Source organism: Hippopotamus amphibius, chromosome 12 (genome assembly GCF_030028045.1).
Source record: "Hippopotamus amphibius kiboko isolate mHipAmp2 chromosome 12, mHipAmp2.hap2, whole genome shotgun sequence".
Taxonomy (NCBI): Eukaryota; Metazoa; Chordata; class Mammalia; order Artiodactyla; family Hippopotamidae; genus Hippopotamus; species Hippopotamus amphibius.
This window is the reverse complement of record NC_080197.1, coordinates 35688306-35706349: the sequence shown is the minus strand read 5'-3', so window position 1 is coordinate 35706349 and position 18044 is coordinate 35688306. Positions and strand designations below refer to the sequence as shown.

The window sequence follows — 18044 nt, the reverse complement described above, 5'->3', positions numbered from 1 at the left end:
CTCCCTCCTGTGACTCCCTCCCATCCTCCCTATCCTGGCCCTCTAAAGCATCACCCATCATCGAGTTGATCTCCCTTTGTTATATGGCAACTTCCCACTAGCTATCTATTTGACATTTGGTAGTGTATCTATGTCTATGCTACTCTCTCACTTCATCCCAGCTTCCCCTTCGCCCCCTACCCCAGCCCCGTGTCCTCAAGTCCATTCTCTACATCTACATCTCTTGCCCTGTCACTGGGTTCATCAGTACCATTTCTTCAGATTCCATATATATGAGTTAGCATACCGCATTTGTTTTTCTCTTTCTGGCTTACTTTGCTCTGTGTGACAGACTCTGGGTCTATCCACCTCATTACATATAGTTCAATTTCATTCCTTTTTATGGCTGAGTAATATTCTATTGTATATATATGCCACATCTTCTTTATCCACTCATCTGTTGATGGGCCTTTAGGTTGCTTCCATGTCCTGGCTATTGTAAATAGTACTGCAGTGAACATTACGGTACATGTTTCTTTTTGGATTATGGTTTTCTCTGGGTGTATGCCCAGGAGTGGGATTACTGGGTCACATGGTAGTTCCATTTTTCATTTTTTAAGGAACCTCCAAACTGTTTTCCATAGTGGCTGTACCAGCTTACATCCCACCAACAGTGCAGGAGAGTTCCCTTTTCTCCACACCCTCTCCAGCATTTATTGTTTCTAGATGTTTTGATGATGGCCATTCTGACCGGTGTGAGGTGATACCTCATTGTGGCTTTGACTTGCATTTCTCTGATGATTAGTGATGTTGAGCATCTTTTCATGAGTTTGTTGGCCATCTGTATGTCTTCTTTGGAGAAATGTCTATTTAGGTCTTCTGCCCATTTGTGGATTGGGTTATTTGCTTTTTTGGTATTAAGCTGCATGAGCTGCTTGTATATTTTGGAGATTAATCCTTTGTTGCTTCGTTGGCGAGTATTTTCTCCCATTCTGAGTTGACTCAGATTCTTGATTCCCGTATGTGTGTACACAGTTCCAACAGAAGTGGAATACGATTTAGAGCAGGGGTTCTCAACTAGGGACAGTTTGCCCCCAGGGAACATTTGGCAATGTCGGGAGACATTTGTGGTTGTCACAGCTGGGGTCATGCCCCCGGCATCCAGTGAACGGATGCTGTTGCTGACCATCCTACAATGGCCAAGACGGCCACCGCCACAAATATCTGTGATGCTGAGGTTTGAGAGACCTCAATTTAGAGTGGAGGGAAACAGGCTGTGCTTGGTCCGTGTTTTCCAGCCTCTGCCATCCTCACTCCTGGTTTTACAGCACAAAGCAGGAAGGGACCTAGCGGTATAGTGACTTTGAGGACCATCTGCTGATCTGTTTCATCTGAAAACCACAGTCTCGAGCTCCTCCCCACTCTGATACCACTTCTTCTTTACTAGCAAAGTGAGCCTCGGTCCCATGTGACTATCCTATCAAGCGTCTGGGCCCAGAGCAATGCATGTCAGTCCTCAGTCTGAGATTGTACATCCCCCACTGGCTGGCACACAAGAGGATTAAGTGTGTGCTCCAGTTTGAATTCTGATGTTGGCATATGTTGCTAACCTTTTGCTATATACAGATATAGTAGGCATACATTCACATGTGCATAATACACAGGCAGTTTCAATGTTGACCTCTGGTCACATGTCCTTTGCTATAAGATGATTGCTAATTTTGTTTTCGTTTAAGTTAACATTCCTTGGTTTTGTTCCTTGTCTATATGACTATTCAACCCACCAAAATTGTTTTAATAACATAGACAATAGAGACATACTCACCTTCATCCACTGTGATGTCTTATTCTGGTCCCTTTGGGGCTCTTTTATTTGGTGGCAGTAGAACTTGGGGCAGTCACAACCACCTGTATTCCATTAATTAGTATGAATAGCTGCATAGTTGAACACTTGGGGGGAGGGGGTTGGAACTGGCAGTTTCAGTGATTTGCTTTTTTTTTTTCCTTTGTGGAAACAATTCTTTCCAGCTCTTTTGCAATTTTAACTGCTTTTTTGTTGGGACATTTCTCAATCTGTAGCACGTACGGGCTGTGCAGATGGTAGGTTTTATTTTTCATCGGGGAGTATTTTAACAGTGGTAGAGGATCAGCGATCTTCCCTTGTTCCAAAAGAGATTTAATGGGACCTGGCTGAACACCTTACTTTGCCACATCTGCATCTGGTTCTCTGGCTTCCAGGTAGCGCCCGGTTGTCAGGACCTGCTTGTGGGCAGGGTCCGGGCTGATTCACCTGTGGTCCTTGTGGGACACGTCAAGATGTTGAGTTGATTTGTGTTTCTTGTGCTTCTTTGGGGTCAACTTGATTTGTGCTTTAAAAGTTAGTAAATGACAATTTTGTTTGTGCAACCTCATGTGAGGGGTGAATGGAACTCAGAATTTTGGTAATTGAAGAATGAGTCTCAGTCTGTTTAATAGGATGGATTAAGGAAGCCTTAGATAAAAGAGTGAATGAAATTTCTTTGAAAAGTAGTCAGTCAGACATCTGGAATAAACAGAAGTTTCTGAAGAGTTTACACAATTAATTTAATCATGCCGATTCTTCTCTCAGTGGGGGAAAATGAAATTAATCCTTACTTGATAATTTTTTCTGGTGCTTTGAATGAGCTTTAGAAAGCAGTGGCTTAGTAATAGTATTGTGTAACTTACACTGTCAAGAAGCTAGAAAATTAGTGCTGTTAGAGTTTGGGTTACTGTGTTAGCTCTGCTTAAAAGAAAGTGCATGATTTGGTGAATCTGAGATAGAATTCAGCTCTTTGAAGTGATTCAAATTGTGTGATATTCAAAATATAGAATGTGTTAGACCTCCCCAGAATTTATAATGTAATTTTTATATAATCTAGACTGTCCTTTTTCTATTGTGCATATCAGATAATCCTCTACCTTGATACTTGCATGTCAGTGCTAAATGGTTTTAATTTGCTATGAAAGAGCAGTTGCTACAGCTGAACCTGTAGGAGGGGTGCAGCCTTAACAAAAATAAAAGGCCAGCAGAGGGAGCTCAAGAACCGTTTAAAAAGGGAAAAGGTACCAAGACAATGTTTCTGGTATTCATTTGTTCATCTACACAAAACAAATATTGAGTGTATACTTAGTACAAAGTATGAGAAAAGGCCAAAGAGTGTACACTGACAAATCAGGAAATTGGATTTAACTTGTGGGATAAGGAGAATTTACATCTTTTTCACACTCTATCGTTTAACAGCCAAGTACTGGGGTAGCTCAGAGCACGGGCCCCACGCAGCCTCACAGCTCCCTGGACCTGTGATTCTCCTCTTCCTCCCCCTCTTCACGGAGGCTCCCATCCCACCTCTTCCCATGGTTTCTACAGGCTTGGACTTCCTCCATCTGAGAAGGCCCTACCAACAGTTTTACAAAAACAGACCCTTAAAGCTGCATCAGGCCAGCCTGTTGGGAAGGCAGACCAGCTGGCCATGGCAGGCTCTTCATCCGTCTGTTGTATTGAGGACCAGTGGGGACACTTGAGTTTGGAAGCCGCGGTCCAGTGGCTGTGTTGCGTCCCACCAGATGGTGACGTTCTTTATCTTGAAAAAGATGCTGCCAGTGTTGGCCCGGCTCTTATTTGTTTCTGCTCACAGCCCAGAAACCAACATTTACCAGCTCTTGGCATCACGTGTAAGGGAATAAAACCCACTCTTCCCACTGTCCATAAAGACTGGCAGGTGCCAATTATCTTTTAGAGAAGTAGGAAGCTCTTGCACTCCCTCTGCTGACACTGGATTTACAAGGAGGTTCATTAACAAATAGAAACCCTTCCCAGAATGTGTCAGGGTCTTGCATAATTAGAATAAACAATGAAAGATGACAGCAGTCATCTGGCTTCTGTAGTCTGATGCCGAGAAGCCGAGAGTAGAGCCGTGGGGGGCTGGTCCCTGCTCTGGAGTGCTGGGTGGAGCACGGTATTTACTGATGTCTGGTGTTTCTTATGGGGACGTGAACAGTTCTTGGCTGTTCAGGAGCAGAGAAGAGCAGAGACAGCTTGGAGAGACAAGACTAATGGGTCTGTCTGCTCTTGCCCCTTTGCCTTCCTCTGCCTGGTCCCTAAGCCCAGCTTCCCGTAAGTATGTGAATTTAGACTGTGGCCCAGGACTTTGGGTTATAAGTGAAGGGTCACATACATTTCACAGTTTTGAGATCTGGTAACTTGTATTGGTGTACTTCAAAATGGAATTTTTATGTGAGTAGTAAAACTAAAGCAGCAGCCCTTTCGCAAAATCCTCTGTGTTATATTTAGAACCTTTCTACATACACCTTCTCGGTTGGGGTGGACCAGCCTTTTGGATTGTGGCTCTGATTGAAGGGTTGTGGGGGGGCCTCATTAGCGGCGAGTCAGGCTTCAGGTGAGGTATCAGGTGATATTTCCAGGTAACAGGGTACAGGCTGATTTTTCATCAGTCCCTTCTTAGAAGGACTGAAACTTTAGCTAATGAACATTTAGGGAACATATGATACTGTAGTTATGGATGTGGAGTTCTGTGACTGCATGAAGGGGCATGGAGTCTGGTGGGGGAGGCAGCAGTGGGGTCACAGGCAGGACCACGTGGCACGTCCCACAGGAAGGGTGCCTGGGCCCCACCCAGGGAGGTCAGCCTCGAGGGGGGAGCAGCAGGAGGTCACATGGGTGGGGCCTACTTGAGACTAAAGTAAGCGAGAGCTTCTAGTGGGGGATCAAGCCTGTGGGGTGACCTCAGGGGCCCCTGTGTTCACCGTGAGGAGTGCAAGCCTGACCCGCAATGATGGGGCCTCGGGCTCCGCAGGAGGAGTGGCACGGTCACGTCTCCCTTGTAGCGGGACCTCTCTCAGGCTGCAGGGAGGAGAGCTGGGGGGCGGCAAGTTAGGAGGCTGAGGATGCCGCTGACGGAGGCGAGGGATGACGTCACCCTGGAGCCGCGATGCTGCAGGGAGGAGGTGGGGTGACTTCGGGTTGTCTTTGGAGATTAAAATGAACCATGAATTTTAGAAACAAGCTCAGAGGGACTTTCCTTCTCTGGGGGATATGGTTTGTCATGATTCTAGCTGGGATCACACAGTGGTCACTACGCAGCTGTGGTTTTCTATTTTATGACATGTATTTATTGATTCTCTAAAAACACCAGTGGATCATTTTGGTACTTTAGTGATTAATTCAACCTTGCATTAGGTGAAATATTATTAAATAATCACAGTATTTTATTTTGGACAGTTGTACATTTATCTGTTAAAAGGAGCAAAGAAGTTGAAATTCCCACTTCCTTTTATCCTCCTTTAGGGCATGTGTGTGTGTGTGTGTGTGTGTCTGTGTGTGTGTGTAAGTCCTGCTCTCTCACGTGTACTTGACCTTCCCCTGCATCTCCTGGGCCCCTCCTCCCTTGGTAGGCCTGTCCCTGAAACTCCAATGATATTTATACTTCTCAACCATTCTGCTTGCTCTCTCTTTTCTTCACTTTGATTGAAATAAAATGCTTCGTAGAACTTAGGCAAATGTGCACTTGGAGTGGGGATATTACTGTTAACAAGTGCAGAAAACTTTATGACGTGAAAGTCGATGATCTTACTGCACAATTTTTGTGGAAAAGTATCTAAAACTACATTTTTTAGAATCAGTTAAGTAGTGAAGTTATTTTTAAAAACCTTGAAATACACCGCTGCGTGTTCTGTGTTACTGCCCACAGAAGTGGAAGAATGTCCGCAGCCAGAAAACGCGCCTGCAGCCGATTCCGGCCCCCTGGCAGCAGAGGACCAGCAGCCGATGGTCCGGAGCAGCAGCAGCCCTGACGTGACGGAGCCGCTGTGTTCAGAGGCCCCTGCAGGTACCAGCAGCTTCCCTTACTCACACGGGACTGTAAATTCTGGCCGGGAAGGGGCTGCCTGTCGTGGGGCTTTCTACATTTATCCTAACTCTGCTTTACTTCAAGGGAATTTACTTTATAAGTTGATTGCAAGGATGTGATTTCTGGCAATGAAATATTTTCACTGCTTACTTTAACCTGTTTCTCTAAATTACGTGTGTGTGGTGTACATTTTTCAAGTGTTTGAGGACTGGAAAGAAGTCCAGAGCGGCTGGAGTAGGTGGGAGGTAGAGAATGTTCACCACAGGTGAGGGAGGGCAGCAGGTTAGGGCAGAGGCAGGGAGGAGAGGGGTGAGGGGTGAGGAAAGGGCTGCAAGGAGAGCTGTGAATGTTGACAGTGAGAATGGAAGGCGGACCAGACTTGTGAAGAAGTTTATTAGCAGCGTGCAGACTCTGCTGAGGTGGAAAATAACTTGCAGTAGTGTTAGCCTGCACAGTTTCTCCAACAATTTTCAGCAGCAACTGGTGTGGGCCGCAAAGAGGCAGATGGTTAGACCCGAAAACAGTGACTAATGTATTTTACAGTGAAAGCACGTGTTTAAATGTGTCTGGCGACAGCGAACATACTTATTTAGTTTCATGGGTTAGGTAAGAAATCAACCCAGCCATCCCGTAGACCTTAATTTCAAGGTCATGCCAGCCTCATCAAATGCGTAGGAAGTATCCCCTCTGAGAAATCCTCTTGAAATAAGAAAATTCAATTAAAAAATTTGAGAAATGTATTATCTGAAAGATTTTCTATTCTCTGAAAGTTTTTGTGTAAGATCCTTGTGATTTTTTGTTTCCCTTAAATAGCTGATAGAATCCATCAGTCGCCTGGAGTTTTCTTGTATTGAATAGCAAGATTTTAAAGTACTATTCAAAACTTTAAATCATAAGACTATATTCATATTTTCCATGTCCTGTTTTAATTTGGATAAATTATGATTTTTTTCTAGGAATTTGTGCAATTCATGTATTTTTTTCAAATTAATTGGCCCCAGAGTGCTCATCGAATATGATCTTTTGAACTACCATTTGCAGGTTTGGTGGTGATATTCCCTTTTCTGTTACAGACACAGGTTCTCTCTCACCAGCAGCGCTGAGCCACCTCATGGCTCCCCTTCCCCGTCAGCTCGCCTGGCAGAGCCTTGTCTGAGACCCCTTCCTCGCGGCCCCGGGACAGGTCTCATCATCCGCCCCCCCACCCCAAGTGTAACGTGGCGCCCAACAGTGAAGCTGTCCGTGCGTCAGAACCAGGTCTTTGGAGCAGACGTGACCCATAGGCTACAGTGTGCCAGGCCCAGAAGTCTCATTTTTATACATCTTAGCATATCTAATTTTAATAATTACCTACGTCTAAAACCCTTTTTCCAGTTTCACCATCTGAAATATTCCTGCTGTTGATTCCATCCCCCCCCAAATCTCTAGGTCAAAAGATAGAGAATGCACGGAATGTGAGTTCTTCAGAGCCTAGGCCTGTTCAGGAAAACAAAGGACATGAGAAGAAAGAACATGAAGGAATAACAGTAAGATCTTTTCAAAACATATCCATTTGTCATTAACAATAAACATACAAATTATTGGCACAATACATAAATTTATGAGTGGCAGTGATGCTATCTTCTAAAAAGTTTTTCCATTTGGATGTGTTTTAGGGCCAAATGACTCCCTTGAGACCTTTTTAAAATCTCGCTTGCTCTTTATGTAAAATCATAGTCCCTTTGCAAAAATAGGGAAAAAATAAGCATGAAAACAGAATTTACTGCCTGGTGTGTACGTGCCCTTTCTATTTTTAAGGAGCATCCTTAACTGTCAAACAAACGTTCAGATTCCCTATTCCTGACATCGCTTCAGGGTGTAGCCTCCACCTGACGTGAGTTTCTAGATAAGTGAGATGTTGTAAAGATCTGTTATGGTTTCTTCCCTTCCTTCCTTCCTTCCTTCCTTCCTTCCTTCCCTCCCTCCCTCCCTCCCTCCCTCCCTCCCTCCCTCCCTTCTTTCTTTCTTTCTTTCTTTCTTTCTTTCTTTCTTTCTTTCTTTCTTTCTTTTTTCTTTCTTTCTTTCTTTCTTTTTCTCTTTCTTTCTTTCTTTCTTTCTTTCATGTAAAATAGCATTTGTTATTCTTTTGAAACACAAAGTATAAAGAAGAAAATTAAAAAATAACCCTAACTCATTCATGTAGATGATTCCTGTTTATTCATTTTTTAAAAAATTTACTATATATGAACAGAAAACTCAGACATCATAGAGAGGTAGAAAATAAACAAAGTCTCTCCCTACTCTTCCCTGCCTGGAAGCTAACAAGTGTTAAATTTCCTCTGTCTTCATTTTTTTAAAGGGCATATACCAGCTTATGTATGTCCATTCTGCATACATAATATGTATATTGTACGTGTATATTTGAACAATCAGATAAACACCTTACCACCAGCTTAGGAACTAGAATGTCTGCAGTGTTGTTGCTGTGGTCTGTGGGCCTTGTCCTGGTCCCTTCCTTTCTACTGGCTTTGTGTTTATTGTGTCCTTGCTTTGTTCTGTAGTTTTGCTCTGAATGTATATATCTCCAAACAATAGGCCCTTTAGTTTTCCTTATTTTTCAACTTTATAAAAGTGGTATTATTGCTTTGTTTACTTATTATTATGTATTTCCAAGTCCACATTCCAGCAGGTAGTGCTAGTTCATTGCTTTCTCTGCTGTATGATATTCCAGTGTGAATAGACCACAGTTTACTTTTCCATTCTCTTGTTGACAGACATTTAGATTTTCACTTTTTTTTTTTATTGAAAAAAATGAAGCTGTGTACATTCTTGTATGTGCTATCTAGGAGTGGAATTGATGAGTCACAGAGTAGAAGAATGTTCTTCTTTACAAGAGAATGTGTCTTTCTCCAAAGTGGTTGTACCACTTATGTTTCTGCCAGTGGTGTGTAAAGAGTTCCCATTCATCCACATTCTTGTCAACACTTACTATTGTCAGATTTAAAATCTTTTGAGTCAACTGGGTGAAAATGAGATCTCATTTTATTTTGCATTTCTCAAATTACTAATAAAATTCAAAATCTTCCTTACATTGATTGGCCATATGTATTTCATCTGTGGAATGCCTACTGATGTCTTTTCCATTTTCCTGTTGATTTGTCTTTTTCTCTTTTATTTGTACTAATTCTTTATATAATCTGAATACTGATCCTGTATTAGTTATGTTTCTGGAGAATACGCTCTTCCAGTATCTGGTATATGTTTTCACTTTCTCTATGTTGTCTTTTGATGAACAGAAGTTCTTAATTTTGATATTCTTGATTATTATTTTGTGGTTATGTTTTATGAAAAAATTTAAAATATCAGCTCCACAAGGATAAAAATATTTACCTTGCATATATAAGTATTTCAGTTTTGCTCTATACATTTAAGTTTTTCATCCACCTGGAGTTGATGTTTATGGAGCAAGGTAGGGATCCAGTTGCACTTTTTTCCCCACGTGGATAACCACTTGTCCTGGGCCCCATATATTGAAATTCATTTTTCCTTTATTGAACTGAAATGCTATGTTCCTCTTATATATACTGCTTCCCAGATGTGTAAGGCTTTATTTTGATGCTTCTTATCTTGAGTCATTGGTTACTTTGTCTCTCTGTCTTAATTACCGTAATTCCCCCACTTCCTTCTTCCTTCCCCCCACCCTTCTAATGGGAGCTATTTTTCTACTATCTTTTGTCTTTCTCTGTTGCTGTTGAGGAGTCGTCTGTCCACGCTGTCTATTTGTTGTTCCTCATTGTTCTTCCTTGTCCTTCATTTTCACACAGTATAATTTAGGTGCATTTTCTTTTGGTCTGTACATTCATCCTGCTTTGAATATGGTATATGTGTCATGTATCTGTGAATATTTGTTCTTCCATTCCTTCTGGAAAGTTCTTGGTAACCATTTCTTCAAATATTGCCTCTCTTTTGTTCTCTTTGCTCTATCCTTCTGGAATTCTGAGTAGGAAGATGTTTAGACTTTCTCATCCTGTGTTCCATGTCTCTTAAGCCCCCTTTCATATTTTCCATTCTCCTTGACTCTGCTGGTGCATCCTGGGTAATTCACCAGATCTGTCTTTCACTCCGTTCAATACATGTATAAATAGTCTGCCGTTTAATACTCCCATTGAGTTTTTTGGTTCAACAGTTATACCTTTTGCTTCTGCAAGTTCAGATGAATTATTTTCAGGTATATCTTGTAATCTCTCATAATCTGTGCTGCTTGCTTATTTTTGTGATTCCCATCTTCTTTTCCTTTAAAATAGTCACAGATTGCAATTCTGAATTCTTTATCTGATTATCTAAAATCAATCTGATATTTGCTGTTTCTGAGACTCCTGTGCATGGTCGTTTATTTATTTCCTTTGGTGTTTGGTGATCTTCAGTTGTGAGTTCCTAGCTGGCTGATGTGAATCTACAGAAAACCTGGATGTCTGAAGTGATGAAGTTTCATGAAACAGCGAATGCTACTTTAATCCTGGACTCTTGGTCTTTTGCAACCTTGAGTGGTAATGCAAGATTTATCCCGAAAGTAGCCCCATTTCACTGCCCTGGTTTCTGTTTGCTTTGGGGGGGTGGGGAGAAGGTGTGGATCACTTGGAGGTTTATTTTACTTCCTATGAGCTCCAAATTGTTATGTAGATTCTAGTTTTATAGTTGGAGGATATTTCATCTTTCAGAGAGTCAGAAGCAGAAGAGCCCACATTCTGCTTTTCAATTAGGAAAATATCCTGGGTATATTTCCATTATCATATTAGACATATATCATCCTTCTTTAAGGCTGAATAATATTTTTTTCATATACTGTTAATCTTCTAAATATCTTATTTGTGACCTACTTCTGTGTTTTAGCTTAATAATTATTCTGTCTTTTAATTATACATCTTAGTCACCCCTTTTCATGTGTTTGCTTGTTTAATATTCATTCTTTTAGTTGGCTCATTGAATCTCCTGTTTTTTGTACTCTGAACTGGGGAGCCTTAAATATAGATCTCCATTCCTGGCTCTATCCTCCATCTCACCAGTCCTGGATTTTTGTTGGACACTTACGGTACATTCTCTTTATATATTCAGCCCAAAGATGAAAATTAAAATATCAGAAACCTTCTCAGGTTCTTCTGTCCATTATCTGTCTATTCATCCTTCCCCTCCCTTCCTTCCCTTCCTTCCTTCCTTCCTTTGTCACCATCATTCTCATGGTCCCTGAGATTCATATGCTTTTGTGATTTAACTTCCACTCCCACGTATAGCTCTTATATAAGCTCTCATGTAAGCTCTTGTCTGTCATTCTGCAGCATTTTTAGCATTTATCTTTCCTTCTCCTTTTCTGCCACCAAAAGCCTTATCTGCTCATTCCTGAATCACTGTAACAGCTAAATAGCAACTTTCTTCTTAACTCTATCCCACAGATAGCTACTTGACTTACCTTTCTCCTTATGTTTTTAATCACAATAAGCTATTGTCTGGAATACAGAGTTGCTCATTTTGTCAATATTGGGTTGAAATTCCTAAGCTTGTTGGAGGCCCAGCGGCAGCTGCCCCTTGTAGGTGGTCGCATTTCTTTCTTACCGTTTTCCCTCTTCACCTGATGCCCTGCATGGCCTGCTATAATCGGCTTCTTTTCCTGCACATAGAACTTGCTGATTCCTCAGCGCTTCCTGCCCTGAGCCCCCTCCTGCCTTCTCTCTACCACCTCATGTCTGTTGCTTCTTGAACAGCTCCTGTCACTGTGAGCCGATCAAGGTAAAGCTTTATTCTGCATACCTTTTAGAGAGAGTTGACTCGCATATTTTGCTAATGTACGTTGTAACCATTTTGTGTGATTTGTGTATGTTTTGTCTTTCCAAGCCAGTTATGTAAATTTTAGAGGATGCAGTTTGCTTCCCAGTGTTCTAGTCCCCTGTATTTAACCCACGGTCCAGTGCTGAGTAGTGCTCAGGACAGCCTGCTGCACATGTAACAAGGCAAGCACTGAAATGACCTTTGGGAGTCTGGGCACAGAGTCCTCCCCTGCCAACACACTGGCCATCCGCAGGGGACTTAGGCCTCCTGGAGGATTCCATCCTTACAAACAGAACTTCAAAATGAACAATTTCCATGTAACTTGGCACCACTCCTCAGTAGACCATTGTAATCGGCTGCCAATTGACAAAGTAGAAGCCTTAATTTTCAGATCTTGGGTAATTTATAATTCAGTCATAGTAATTTGTGAACCCACATCCTTCTAATGCAAAAACGTCATTCATTTTTTTGTTGCTGTTATTATTGTTTCTTTTTCTTTAGAAATGTGGACTAGAAACTTAACAGTCTTGTAAAAATGAAAACTTTCCTGTAACAAATGCAATATTTCTTTCTGTCTGAAGATCTTAGTACGAAGAAGCAGCAGTCCCGCTGAATTGGATTTGAAAGATGATTTGCAGCAGACGCAAGGAAAATGTAGGGAGAGACAGAAGAGTAAGTGCCAGGAAATGTGGTCTGTGTTCATCCAGCTCCATGTGGATGTGTTTTGTTTCCTTTTGACTTTCTTTCTTTCTTTTTTTAAATTGTATTTATTTATTTGGTTGCGCTGGGTCTTAGTTGCAGCAGGCGGGCTCCTTGGTTGAGGCTCACTGGCTCCTTAGTTGTGGCATGTGGGCTCCTTACTTGTGGCATGCAAACTCTTAGTTGTGGCACGCATGTGGGATCTAGTTCCCTGACCAGGGATCAAACCTGGGCCCCCGGCATCGGGAGTGTGGAGTCTTATCCACTGCGCCACCAGGGAAGTCCTTCCTTTTGACTTTCTAACTCGAATGATATCTTATCATCCGAAGACCCATGGTTGTGAAATGGGACATTTTTATTCCTGGGATCCCAGTATGGATGGGTGTTAGTGCACACATGCAATCTAGCAGTCCCATTCAGTTACCTGTACCTTCGAGGCTGGCCTTTCCAGCCCTGGGCCTTTCTCCAGGTGAGAAGCACAACCGAGGCTGGTGGCTGGGTGAGCAGACAGACTCAGAAGGGAAAATGGTCTTCCCCAGTGTGGTACATATATACAATGGAATATTACTCAGCTGTAAAAAGGAATGAAATTCAGACATTTGTAGGACACGGATGGACCTAGAGACTGTCATGCAGAGTGAAGTGAGTCAGAAAGAGAAAAACAAATATCATATGTTAACACGTATGTGCGGAATAGAGAAAAATGGTACAAATCAACCTGTTTGCAAGGCAGAAATAGAGACACAGATGTAGAGAACAAACATATGGACACCAAGTGGGGAAAGTGGGGGAGTGGGGGGGTGGGATGAACTGGGAGATTGAGATTGCCATATATACATTACTAATGAGAAAAAAAATATCAAATTGCACACTTTAAATATATGCAGTTTATTATATGTCAATTGTATCTCAATAAAAGTTCTTAAAGAAAAAAAAATGATCTTCTCCAGAAAGTTCCCCAGGTCAGGAGTAAAAAGCTTCAGAAGTACCTGGAAGTCAGTGGTATAAGTGTTTAAAATCTGACTGGGATGCTGATCTGTACCATCACGTACTGTGAAATGCAGTCCTAATACTCTGCTTCCCTGAGGTCTGCTGCCAGGCCCCCTCCTTCTCGGTGGTTCATGGTAGAGGGCAGAGCAGGACCTCTTAGGCTCTACCTTCTAGAGTCCCGGAGCAGGTGAAGTTAGGGACCTAGCAGGTTGGTGCCTGGGACAGCTGTCAGTTCTCTGCAGGTGAAGAGCGGACAGCAGATTAGAAGCAGCAAGGCTGAGGGACTGTCAGAGGCAGATCCGAGCACAGCCGGTGGGGCTGCAGGCAGAGAGGGTGGACACCCCAAGTCCTTGCGGAGCAGACAGGAGACCTGGGGGGCAGCAGGCCGGCTGGATCTGCTCTGCGTCAGACTGAATAGCCCATGAGGCTTCACAGCCTTTGAAAGCATGCTTGTATCATGACAAATTGGAACCTTTTGCTGTTTAAAGGGGAGGATCTCTGTTGGAGAGTATCTGTTGCATGGGACACCTCATCCCTGGTTATCCTGGGTGATTCACCCCAGGTTCAGGTCTAGACATTGGGCTCGAGGTAGAAAGCATCCTCAGGCTCTTCAGGCTAGCAAGACGAACTCGCATTTGTGGTGGAATCAGTCCCCCTACTCCTCCTCCACCCACCCCTGTCTTCTCGTTGAATAAGTCAGGGTAGAAAGCGTAAGACCCCTGAAGAGGGTGCCGCATGGGCCGTAGGCAGCGGGCCCGTAAGGACTGCTTGTGTTCCACGCCACGAAGCTCTGTTTCGGTGACCAGGAGCCCCACACAGGCACCTTTTGAGCCCCTGTCCCCTGAATGAGTCCTGCTGGGGCAGCTGCTTAGTTCCGGGCGAGCTGGGATTGCAGACGTGCTGGTTCCCTGCTCTTGGCCGTCTCAGACTGTGTCTTCCACTGTGCCAGGTGACAGTGTCAGCAGTGACCCAACTCTGGGCTGCAGCACTGAGGCAGAGCTGTCCCTGAGCCCGTGGCAGACCTGTGAGGAAGACCCGGAACTGAGCCCGCCCGCGGATGTGGCGACTGACTCCGATGCCCGCCACTGGTTACAACTCAGTCCCACAGATGCCTCCAACCTGACAGGTAACTGCGTCTTGGAAAAGAGGCTGCGGTGTTAACACTGGTTGGGAGATCGCGTGGTTTCCCAGTTGTGAGAAGGCTGGGGGTCCTTCAGCACAATGATGGTGGGGGCTCCCTGCCCCTACATGGGTGCGCTGGCCCCAACCCCCTGTTCAGAATCCGTCGTGCACGCGCAGCATCCAGTGTGGAGAGAGTTCTGAAACAGTGGCTGAATAGAGAGGAGGCCTGCCGTGCTGACACCCACTGTCACCACCGGGAAGGTGTTCATGTCAAGGCTTTGCCGTCCCTGATCAGATCTGCTTCGCTCTGGAAACAGAGAAGAGGGATTTCTCCAACTTACATGTGTCCTAAATCCATGATACGTTAAAGGATTTGGATAGCTTATTGATGACTATTTTCTTGAATTTTACTATAGAATGTTTGGTACATATGAGATAAAATGTGATGCATGTATAAGTTATGGGCTGTCGTATTCAAATGAGCACCAGTGAGCCTGCACCCAGCGCAAGAAGCAGAACAGCTGCCCCACCAGTGAGCCCCCAGCAGGCCCTTCTCAAGTCCTTCCCTCTCCCATCATCCTGTGACCCGGTCCCCAGTTCTCTTTATAATCATGCCCTTAACTTCCTTTTTACCACAACATCCGTCTCCTCAAACAATACATCATTTAATTTTGGTTTTAAGCTTTTTAAAAATGTTGTATTCTGTACTTCTTACAACTTTTTTCCCTTGAGTATCTGTATTTCTGCAGATACAGATTCAGGAGTTGATTACAGAGCCAACCTTTCTGGGTCTGCACCCAGGCTCTGGCAGGGAGTTGCTGGGTGGCCTCGAGCCAGGAAATCTCTCTGTCCTTCAGTTTCTTTTCCGTAGAGTGGGGATAGGAATAGTCTGTATTAATAGAGTCGTTGCAGGACTTAATGAGTGAGCATCTAAGTCAAGTGCACAGAGCAGTTCATGTGGAAGCACTCTTCAGTGTTAGCTATTTACATGCACGCGCGCGCGCACGCGCACACACACACACACACACCCACCCCCCCCCCCGCATGACCCTGGGAATGTGAACCTCTAAAGGCTCAGTTCCCTCGCGCTATGACGGGCGAGGACAGGAGCACCAAGAGGAGTTGGGATTTTGTCTTGCTTTGCTTTGCTGAGTGTCAGGAGAGACTAGTGTTCTGAGGAGCTCAGCGTGGAAGAGGCCGGCTGCGTCCACGTCCCTCCTGGCCCACCGTGTTCCCGCGTCCGGAGACGCCCTTGATGAGAACAGCCGCAACCACAAAGCATGTGTTGAGTAAATAGTGGTATTAAGATGCTAAAAGTTATTTTAAAAATTAGAAGTAAGGGCAAAACTTTTAACTTTTTTTTTTTAAATCAAGCAAACTGGTTTTCATTAATTACAATATAAAATTTAACCAGTCCTTAATTTTTTTGGAAATTCCTGATGGAGTGACATAAAAACTTCATAAAATTTACATTAAAAAATGGTGTTGGATAAAATCTTTTATCTGTGAGATAGATAGTCCAAGGAGAATGACCTTAATATTTAACGTGTGTCTTAATTTAGACTAGAAACACAAGCAAAGAAAAACAAACCAGTCGGCTGTAAATGAGTAATACATTGCCTTCTAATGCTGTATATGCCATCCTTAAGAGATAGAGGACATTTTTGGTCTTGAGTGTTCACATCTGCCAACGGTAGAAGCCTTGCAAAGTCAATGAGAGAATGACAGGCTAAACCATGTGCTTACTTTTATAAATTATTGGGTAGTATTAATTTGTGCTTCTCAAATTTGTGGTTCTTTTAGAAATGATTTTAAATTCTTTATATAAGTAATGATACGTAGACATGTATAAAGATTTTGAATAATGATACCATAAACTTATAAGGGACTTAACAGTTCACAAAGAGCTTTGAGGCATCCTCGTTGATTGCTGTGGTAAGCAGGCCAAGTCTTACCAATTCTGTTTTAGGGATGGGGAAGCTGGACCCAGAGAAGTGGTGTTATCTCGCTAGGAAGTAAGTGCCAGAGTTGGAACTGGCTTCCAGAGTGTTCTGACTCCAAGTGTAGCGCTGTGCCTACTCCTTTCTTCTATGCTGCTGTTAAAATTACCACTGCAAACCCCTTTAAACTATTCGGGAATTATTAATACATTCATGGAATAAAGGGCTTCTTTGGGTCCAATATACAGATTAGCCAAGGGAAATCATCACTGTGGTACTATCGTAGGCAATAGTGAATTTTCAGTTAAGTTGAATTTGTTTAAACGAGGACTAGTTTTAATTACTTTTATTGAAAAGAAAGGAAAGTGGGTGATTACGTCTTCTGTCTGTCCTCTGGAAAGATTAGTTCTGATCCCATCTCAGAGTGTGCATGGGACTGTTCAATTTAGTAAAGTCGTGTGAGGTAATTTTATAGGATCTGCTCTCTGTTGTGATTAACTCCTCCAAATACTTAGTTCTTCTTTGAAATCCTAATATCGAGAATCAGGACACTCAGTTCAATAGTTCATCTTGTCATCTGTGAAAAGGACAAACTGTAACGTGATAAGGTTTAAGGATTATCACAGTTCTGAATTTAACTTTCTGTTCTTAGGAGAACAATTTCTTCATAAATGGACAAAATAAAACTCATGTTACCCTGATCTCTAGAACGCGCAAATAGAGTGATCCAACAATTTGAATGTATCTGTTTCTCGTTGAATAATCCTACCAGCTCTCAAATGCTTAGAATAATAAACTGCTTCTAAAATCTTCAATTCCTTTATCATTGGCAGGCTAACAGTTTAGTTTTATATTTTGCATTCTTATTTAAATTATTTCATATTTTCTGAAAGTAATAGCCAAATTTATAGTGCGTTGTTTCAAAACGTGTCTGGGATTTGTATGGCAGAACATGGAGACATGGAGATGACTGTCCTGAAGGAAGACGTTTATAGAAATAGGGGCACAGCATGCCATGCAGGGGGCACATGGGGAGACACCAGGGTTGGAGGCAGGAAGAGAGGGGAAACATGGGCCACAGCCTTTATTGCCGTTTGCATGGAAAAGGGAGGGCAAGGCAGGCTCGGCAGACTTAGAATCAGCTAGCCTGGGTAATTTCGGCAGAATGGGGCACAGACACTGGCCCTGGTTGCCTGGTGCCTGCCCCTGTGGTGATGAGGGCATGGGGACATCCCCTTGAGGGCAAGAGCTGGACAGAGGAGGTAGTTGTGAGGCCTGGGTTTGGAATTGTGGGGTTTGCAGTGAAGACACACTCCCTGGGGAGTTGTGAGCTATCGTTAGGAATTAGCTAACCCTGGCACGAGCAGGCCCTTCCTGGTCAGGGAGGCCCCAGATGCCAGAGCATCAAGAATACTGAAAACCAGAAAATAGAGTTGACTCACGCATATGTTTTGTTCTGTTGAGCTTACGATTTTCTCAAAGGGAATATTTATGACTCTATAGCTAAGAGTTGCTATTGCTGTTGACCTCATCTCTTATTTAGCAAATAAGCTTATAGTCTAGAAATACTGATTTTGATGCTATAAGAAGTGAAAAGATGAATAAGTCATAGCCATGACCAACTTAA

At 43.1% G+C, this 18044-nt stretch overlaps 1 protein-coding gene across 4 annotated transcripts in view; it reads left to right on the top strand.

Moving 5' to 3' along the window:
* Positions 1 to 18044, top strand: part of RALGAPA2 (Ral GTPase activating protein catalytic subunit alpha 2) — a 285849-nt gene that overhangs the window by 111887 nt on the left and 155918 nt on the right. For all 4 annotated transcript variants that reach the window (XM_057703254.1, XM_057703256.1, XM_057703257.1 and 1 more), the window contains 4 exons: positions 5709 to 5846; positions 7296 to 7393; positions 12248 to 12338; positions 14305 to 14481. In XM_057703254.1, the coding sequence (XP_057559237.1) occupies positions 5709 to 5846; positions 7296 to 7393; positions 12248 to 12338; positions 14305 to 14481 (504 nt within the window). The remainder of the gene's footprint in view (positions 1 to 5708; positions 5847 to 7295; positions 7394 to 12247; positions 12339 to 14304; positions 14482 to 18044) is intronic.